This window comes from Oncorhynchus clarkii, unplaced genomic scaffold, assembly GCF_045791955.1.
Source record: "Oncorhynchus clarkii lewisi isolate Uvic-CL-2024 unplaced genomic scaffold, UVic_Ocla_1.0 unplaced_contig_2450_pilon_pilon, whole genome shotgun sequence".
In the NCBI taxonomy this organism is placed as follows: domain Eukaryota; kingdom Metazoa; phylum Chordata; class Actinopteri; order Salmoniformes; family Salmonidae; genus Oncorhynchus; species Oncorhynchus clarkii.
Window position 1 is genome coordinate 160,178 of NW_027260984.1, and position 9,144 is coordinate 169,321.

Here is a 9,144-nt window from a genome sequence, read left to right on the forward strand (position 1 = left end):
GCGGAAGGGGAAATTGCCTCTTGGTCTCACTGTCAAGACGTTGGTTTCTCCCATGGGAGACCAGGTTTCACATCTGTTCTTCTTCTTCCGTCTGCAGAGTTTGGTGGGAAGTGGAAGATGCTCCATTACTTTGCCAAGGACTTCTTCTCTCCTGTGCTTCCGGTGGGCTTTGAGGACCAGGGTAGTCTGGTGGTCTATGCTGTGTCTGACCTGAGCCACGACCTTCACCTCAGGACTGTGGTACGTTGACCCCTCTCGTCATTTTTAACACATCAAATAACTATTTCTCAATACCACATTGAGTTAATTAAAAACCCAATACACAGAAACATGCCTGTTTATGCATGTACAGTCAGATCCATAATTATTGGCAGCCTAAAGATTAGCAAAAAATTCTGTATAAAATAAATCATTCCAATATTGATCTACAGTGCATTCGGAAAGTATTCAGACTCCTTGACTTTATCCACATTTTGTTACGTTACAGCCTTATTCTAAAATGGATTACATGTATTTTTTCCCCTCATCAATCTACACACAATAACCCATAATGACATCACAATAACCCATAATGACATCACAATAACCCATAATGACATCACAATAACCCATAATGACATCACAATAACCCATAATGACAAAGCAAAAACACATTTAAAAATATTAGCTAATTAATGAAAAAGAAATAATAATAGATACCTTATTTACATAAGTATTCAGACCCTTTGCTATGAGACTTGAAATTGAGCTCAGGTGCATCCTGTTTCCATTGATCATCCTTGAGATGTTTCTACAACTTGATTGGAGTCCACCTGTGGTAAATTAATTTGATTGGACATGATTTGGAAAGGCACACACCTGTCTATATAAAGGTCCCACAGTTGACAGTGCATGTCTGAGCAAAAACCAAGCCATGAGGTCGAAGGAATTGTCCGTAGAGGTCTGAGACAGGATTGTGTCGAGGCACAGATCTGGGGAAGGGTACCAAAAAATGTCGGTCCCGATATAACACAGTGGCCTCAATCATTCTTAAATGGAAGAAGTTTGGAACCACCAAGACTCTTCCTAGAACTGGCTGCCTGGCCAAACTGAGCAATCGGGGGAGGAGGGCCTTCCTTGGTCAGGGATGGTCACTCTGACAGAGCTCCAGAGTTCTTCTGTGGAGATGGGGAAAACCTTCCAAAAGAACAACCATCTCTGCAGCACTCCACCAATCAGGTCTTTATGGTAGAGTGGCCAGACGGAAGCCACTCCTAAGTAAAAAGCACATGACAGCCCGCTTGGAGTCCCCTGGCAGGCTAAGTGGATAACTGTGTTCCTCTGTAGTCCCCAGGCAGGCTAAGTGGATAACTGTGTTCCTCCGTAGTCCCCAGGCAGGCTACATGGATAACTGTGTTCCTCCGTAGTCCCCAGGCAGGCTACATGGATAACTGTGTTCCTCTGTAGTCCCCAGGCAGGCTACATGGATAACTGTGTTCCTCTGTAGTCCCCAGGCAGGCTACATGGATAACTATGTTCCACTGTAGTCCCCAGGCAGGCTACATGGATAACTGTGTTCCTCTGTAGTCCCCAGGCAGGCTACATGGATAACTGTGTTCCTCTGTAGTCCCCAGGCAGGCTAAGTGGTTATAACTGTGTTCCTCCGTAGTCCCCAGGCAGGCTACATGGATAACTGTGTTCCTCCGTAGTCCCCAGGCAGGCTACATGGATAACTGTGTTCCTCCGTAGTCCCCAGGCAGGCTAAGTGGATAACTGTGTTCCTCTGTAGTCCCCAGGCAGGCTACATGGATAACTGTGTTCCTCTGTAGTCCCCAGGCAGGCTACATGGATAACTATGTTCCTCCATAGTCCCCAGGCAGGCTACATGGATAACTGTGTTCCTCTGTAGTCCCCAGGCAGGCTACATGGATAACTATGTTCCTCTGTAGTCCCCAGGCAGGCTACATGGATAACTGTGTTCCTCTGTAGTCCCCAGGCAGGCTACATGGATAACTGTGTTCCTCTGTAGTCCCCAGGCAGGCTACATGGATAACTGTGTTCCTCCGTAGTCCCCAGGCCGGCTACATGGATAACTGTGTTCCTCTGTAGTCCCCAGGCAGGCTACATGGATAACTGTGTTCCTCTGTAGTCCTCTGGCAGGTGGATAACTGTGTTCCTCTGGCAGGTGGATAACTGTGTTCCTCTGGCAGGTGGATAACTGTGTTCCTCTGTAGTCCTCTGGCAGGTGGATAACTGTGTTCCTCTGTAGTCCTCTGGCAGGTGGATAACTGTGTTCCTCTGTAGTCCTCTGGCAGGTGGATAACTGTGTTCCTCTGTAGTCCCCAGGCAGACTACATGGATAACTGTGTTCCTCTGTAGTCCCCAGGCAGGCTACATGGATAACTATGTTCCTCTGTAGTCCCCAGGCAGGCTACATGGATAACTGTGTTCCTCTGTAGTCCCCAGGCACGCTACATGGATAACTGTGTTCCTCTGTAGTCCTCTGGCAGGTGGATAACTGTGTTCCTCCGTAGTCCCCAGGCAGGCTACATGGATAACTGTGTTCCTCTGTAGTCCTCTGGCAGGTGGATAACTGTGTTCCTCTGTAGTCCCCAGGCAGGCTACATGGATAACTGTGTTCCTCTGTAGTCCCCAGGCAGGCTACATGGATAACTGTGTTCCTCCGTAGTCCCCAGGCAGGCTAAGTGGATAACTGTGTTCCTCTGTAGTCCCCAGGCAGGCTACATGGATAACTGTGTTCCTCTGTAGTCCTCTGGCAGGTGGATAACTGTGTTCCTCTGTTGTCCTCTGGCAGGTGGATAACTGTGTTCCTCCGTAGTCCCCAGGCAGGCTACATGGATAACTGTGTTCCTCTGTAGTCCTCTGGCAGGTGGATAACTGTGTTCCTCTGTAGTCCCCAGGCAGGCTACATGGATAACTGTGTTCCTCTGTAGTCCCCAGGCAGGCTACATGGATAACTATGTTCCTCTGTAGTCCCCAGGCAGGCTACATGGATAACTGTGTTCCTCTGTAGTCCTCTGGCGGGTGGATAACTATGTTCCTCTGTAGTCCCCAGGCAGGCTACATGGATAACTATGTTCCTCTGTAGTCCCCAGGCAGGCTACATGGATAACTGTGTTCCTCTGTAGTCCCCTGGCAGGCTAAGTGGATAACTGTGTTCCTCTGTAGTCCCCAGGCAGGTTACATGGATAACTATGTTCCTCTGTAGTCCCCATTCAGGCTACATGGATAACTGTGTTCCTCTGTAGTCCCCAGGCAGGTGCATAACTGTGTTCCTCTGTAGTCCCCAGGCAGGCTACATGGATAACTGTGTTCCTCTGTAGTCCCCAGGCAGGCTACATGGATAACTGTGTTCCTCTGTAGTCCTCTGGCAGGTGGATAACTGTGTTCCTCTGTAGTCCCCAGGCAGGCTACATGGATAACTGTGTTCCTCTGGCACATGGATAACTTTGTTCCTTTGTTGTCCTCTGGCAGGTGGATAACTGTGTTCCTCTGTAGTCCTCTGGCAGGTGGATAACTGTGTTCCTCTGTAGTCCTCTAAGAGGTGGATAACTGTGTTCCTCTGTAGTCCTCTGGCAGGTGGATAACTGTGTTCCTCTGTAGTCCTCTGGCAGGTGGATAACTGTGTTCCTCTGTAGTCCCCAGGCAGGCTACATGGATAACTGTGTTCCTCTGTAGTCCCCAGGCAGGCTACATGGATAACTGTGTTCCTCTGTAGTCCCCAGGCAGGCTACATGGATAACTGTGTTCCTCTGTAGTCCCCAGGCAGGCTACATGGATAACTGTGTTCCTCTGTAGTCCCCAGGCAGGCTATATGGATAACTGTGTTCCTCTGTAGTCCTCTGGCAGGTGGATAACTGTGTTCCTCTGTAGTCCTCTGGCAGGTGGATAACTGTGTTCCTCTGTAGTCCTCTGGCAGGTGGATAACTGTGTTCCTCTGTAGTCCTCTGGCAGGTGGATAACTGTGTTCCTCTGTAGTCCCCAGGCAGGCTACATGGATAACTGTGTTCCTCTGTAGTCCTCTGGCAGGTGGATAACTGTGTTCCTCTGTAGTCCTCTGGCAGGTGGATAACTGTGTTCCTCTGTAGTCCTCTGGCAGGTGGATAACTGTGTTCCTCTGTAGTCCTCTGGCAGGTGGATAACTGTGTTCCTCTGGCAGGTGGATAACTGTGTTCCTCTGGCAGGTGGATACCTGTGTTCCAACACCATCAGTGACAGAGTACTGATTGTAGACTGATGTATCTTGTCGTCAGGTTTCAGTCTATGAGTGGAGCAGTCTGGATCCTGTGTGCACTGTGGCTTCCGGATTGGTGCTTGTGGAAGGAGGAAGTGCTGAGGTCATCCACAAACAGACAATCTCAGCCCTGCTGGCGGGGTGTGGGCGCGGGAGCTGTACCCGCCTCACCTGTCTCCTGACCTTTCACCTTGAGGACGTCAACAGCCAGCAAGGTCCCATTAACCACCTCTTCCTCAGCTCACCCAAAAATGCCCAGCGGATGCTGAGACCCAACATCACAGTAAGATGGACTGACTGGACACAACTAGTGACAATGACATCACCACAACTGACCTGACCGCATCATCATGAGTTCTGCTTCTAATTCTGTCAATCAATCATCAATCATATTTGTCCGCTGGATCTCCTACAGGGTAGTCTGGGTTCATATACAGCTTGTTATTGAATAGATAAGGAGTGCTATGTTTCACCCTCCCTGTCTCTCTGGGACGGCAGGAGGACTAATGTATATGCTCTTAGGGTAGTCTGGGTTAATATACAGATTGTTATTGAATAGATAAGGAGTGCTATGTTTCACCCTCCCTGTCTCTCTGGGACGGCAGGAGGACTAATGTATATGCTCTTAGGGTAGTCTGGGTTAATATACAGATTGTTATTGAATAGATAAGGAGTGCTATGTTTCACCCTCCCTGTCTCTCTGGGACGGCAGGAGGACTAATGTATATGCTCTTAGGGTAGTCTGGGTTCATATACAGATTGTTATTGAATAGATAAGGAGTGCTATGTTTCACCCTCCCTGTCTCTCTGGGACGGCAGGAGGACTAATGTATATGCTCTTAGGGTAGTCTGGGTTAATATACAGATTGTTATTGAATAGATAAGGAGTGCTATGTTTCACCCTCCCTGTCTCTCTGGGACGGCAGGAGGACTAATGTATATGCTCTTAGGGTAGTCTGGGTTAATATACAGATTGTTATTGAATAGATAAGGAGTGCTATGTTTCACCCTCCCTGTCTCTCTGGGACGGCAGGAGGACTAATGTATATGCTCTTAGGGTAGTCTGGGTTCATATACAGATTGTTATTGAATAGATAAGGAGTGCTATGTTTCCCCCTCCCTGTCTCTCTGGGATGGCAGGAGGACTAATGTATATGCTCTTAGGGTAGTCTGGGTTAATATACAGATTGTTATTGAATAGATAAGGAGTGCTATGTTTCCCCCTCCCTGTCTCTCTGGGACGGCAGGAGGACTAATGTATATGCTCTTAGGGTAGTCTGGGTTAATATACAGATTGTTATTGAATAGATAAGGAGTGCTATGTTTCACCCTCCCTGTCTCTCTGGGACGGCAGGAGGACTAATGTATATGCTCTTAGGGTAGTCTGGGTTCATATACAGATTGTTATTGAATAGATAAGGAGTGCTATGTTTCACCCTCCCTGTCTCTCTGGGACGGCAGGAGGACTAATGTATATGCTCTTAGGGTAGTCTGGGTTAATATACAGATTGTTATTGAATAGATAAGGAGTGCTATGTTTCACCCTCCCTGTCTCTCTGGGACGGCAGGAGGACTAATGTATATGCTCTTAGGGTAGTCTGGGTTAATATACAGATTGTTATTGAATAGATAAGGAGTGCTATGTTTCACCCTCCCTGTCTCTCTGGGACGGCAGGAGGACTAATGTATATGCTCTTAGGGTAGTCTGGGTTAATATACAGATTGTTATTGAATAGATAAGGAGTGCTATGTTTCCCCCTCCCTGTCTCTCTGGGACGGCAGGAGGACTAATGTATATGCTCTTAGGGTAGTCTGGGTTAATATACAGATTGTTATTGAATAGATAAGGAGTGCTATGTTTCACCCTCCCTGTCTCTCTGGGACGGCAGGAGGACTAATGTATATGCTCTTAGGGTAGTCTGGGTTAATATACAGATTGTTATTGAATAGATAAGGAGTGCTATGTTTCACCCTCCCTGTCTCTCTGGGACGGCAGGAGGACTAATGTATATGCTCTTAGGGTAGTCTGGGTTAATATACAGATTGTTATTGAATAGATAAGGAGTGCTATGTTTCACCCTCCCTGTCTCTCTGGGACGGCAGGAGGACTAATGTATATGCTCTTAGGGTAGTCTGGGTTAATATACAGATTGTTATTGGTTGTGCATTATAATGCATTACGCATAGTTCACACGGTGTTTATAACACATTATGAATAGGGTATTATTAGTAATGGACCAGGAATGCTCTATTTTCAGCCCCCTGTCTCTCTGAATGGTCAGTATGACTTCCATAGTGACCTCTCTCTCTCTCTGAATGGTCAGTATGACTTCCATAGTGACCTCTCTCTCTCTCTGAATGGTCAGTATGACTTCCATAGTGACCTCTCTCTCTCTCTGAATGGTCAGTATGACTTCCATAGTGACCTCTCTCTCTCTCTGAATGGTCAGTATGACTTCCATAGTGACCTCTCTCTCTCTCTGAATGGTCAGTATGACTTCCATAGTGACCTCTCTCTCTCTCTGAATGGTCAGTATGACTTCCATAGTGACCTCTCTCTCTCTGAATGGTCAGTATGACTTCCATAGTGACCTCTCTCTCTCTGAATGGTCAGTATGACTTCCATAGTGACCTCTCTCTCTCTGAATGGTCAGTATGACTTCCATAGTGACCTCTCTCTCTCTGGGTGGTCAGTATGACTTCCATAGTGACCTCTCTCTCTCTGGGTGGTCAGTATGACTTCCATAGTGACCTCTCTCTCTCTGAATGGTCAGTATGACTTCCATAGTGACCTCTCTCTCTCTGGGTGGTCAGTATGACTTCCATAGTGACCTCTCTCTCTCTGGGTGGTCAGTATGACTTCCATAGTGACCTCTCTCTCTCTCCTCTCAGGCCGAGGTGCAGCAGGACGAGATGGGAGGATACACCGTGACCCTGCAGTCCTCTGCCGTAGCAGCTTTCGTATGGCTGGATGTGGGGGACGTCCCAGGACGATTCGACACCAACGGATTCCTCATGGTCACCAGGAACAGAACAGTCACCTTTAACCCCTGGGGTCCCACCAGTACCCAGCAGCTAGCCCAGGCACTGACTGTTACGTCATTGAGAGATGTGTACTGACTATCTTGTGTATCAAGTGGCATCCTATACCCTACATAGTGCACAACTTTAGACCAGAGCTCTATGTGTTGTACACTATATAAGGAATAGGGTGCCATTTTGGACGTACTTACTGAACCACTACCCAGTACCCAGCAGTTAACCCAATACCCTCTCCCTAACCTCTCTGAGATGAGTACTGTGACCTTCTCCCTAACCTCTCTCTGAGATGAGTATACCGCCAGAAGTCAGGCTAATTACTGAGGATACCGCCAGAAGTCAGGCTAATTACTGAGGATACCTCCAGACATCAGGCTAATTACTGAGGATATCTCCAGAAGTCAGGCTAATTACTGAGGATACCTCCAGAAGAGGCTAATTACTGAGGATACCGCCAGAAGTCAGGCTAATTACTGAGGATACCTTCAGAAGTCAGGCTAATTACTGAGGATACCTCCAGACATCAGGCTAATTACTGAGGATACCTCCAGACATCAGGCTAATTACTGAGGATATCTCCAGAAGTCAGGCTAATTACTGAGGATACCTCCAGAAGTCAGGCTAATTACTGAGGATACCTCCAGACATCAGGCTAATTACTGAGGATATCTCCAGAAGTCAGGCTAATTACTGAGGATACCTCCAGAAGAGGCTAATTACTGAGGATACCTCCAGACATCAGGCTAATTACTGAGGATACCTCCAGAAGTCAGGCTAATTACTGAGGATACCGCCAGACATCAGGCTAATTACTGAGGATACCGCCAGACGTCAGGCTAATTACTGAGGATACCTCCAGACGTCAGGCTAATTACTGAGGATACCTCCAGACGTCAGGCTAATTACTGAGGATACCAACTAACTACATGGGAGTAACGGGAGTACCTTACATCTGTACCCTAAACGGAGGTGTGGTCACATTTAGCCACGCTTCGCCTGCAACTCAATCAATTTTACAAAAATCAAATTTTCTGGTGCACCTAAATTTCATGTGGTGCTCCTAATTGTTTAAAGTAGGGAGCACCAGTGCTACCAATGATTAATTTAAAAAAGATGTAAAGCCCTGACTGAGACCCTCTCCCTAACCTCTCTGAGATGAGTACTGAGACCCTCTCCCTAACCTCTCTGAGATGAGTACTGAGACCCTCTCCCTAACCTCTCTGAGATGAGTACTGAGACCCTCTCCCTAACCTCTCTGAGATGAGTACTGAGACCCTCTCCCTAACCTCTCAGAGATGAGTACTGAGACCCTCTCCCTAACCTCTCAGAGATGAGTACTGAGACCCTCTCCCTAACCTCTCTCTGAGATGAGTACTGAGACCCTCTCCCTAACCTCTCTCTAGGATGAGTACTGAGACCCTCTCCCTAACCTCTCTCTGAGATGAGTACTGAGACCCTCTCCCTAACCTCTCTCTGAGATGAGTACTGAGACCCTCTCCCTAATCTCTCTCTGAGATGAGTACTGAGACCCTCTCCCTAACCTCTCTCTGAGATGAGTACTGAGACCCTCTCCCTAACCTCTCTCTGAGATGAGTACTGAGACCCTCTCCCTAACCTCTCTCTGAGATGAGTACTGAGACCCTCTCCCTAACCTCTCTCTGAGATGAGTACTGAGACCCTCTCCCTAACCTCTCTCTGAGATGAGTACTGAGACCCTCTCCCTAATCTCTCTCTGAGATGAGTACTGAGACCCTCTCCCTAACCTCTCTCTGAGATGAGTACTGAGACCCTCTCCCTAACCTCTCTCTGAGATGAGTACTGAGACCCTCTCCCTAACCTCTCTCTGAGATGAGTACTGAGACCCTCTCCCT

The 9,144-nt window shown here is 47.6% G+C and overlaps 1 protein-coding gene across 2 annotated transcripts in view; it reads left to right on the forward strand.

Annotated features, from left to right (window-relative positions):
* The window catches only part of LOC139402798 (beta-mannosidase-like), a 35,382-nt gene extending 26,796 nt beyond the window's left edge, over positions 1-8,586 (forward strand). The window contains exons 15-17 of one of the 2 annotated variants that reach the window (XM_071146714.1): positions 98-240; positions 4,254-4,517; positions 7,127-8,586. In XM_071146714.1, coding sequence (XP_071002815.1) covers positions 98-240; positions 4,254-4,517; positions 7,127-7,354 — 635 coding nt within the window. In that variant the 3' untranslated portion in view covers positions 7,355-8,586. The remainder of the gene's footprint in view (positions 1-97; positions 241-4,253; positions 4,518-7,126) is intronic. The other variant, XM_071146715.1, reaches the window with a different exon arrangement.
* The last annotated feature ends 558 nt before the right edge of the window (positions 8,587-9,144 follow it).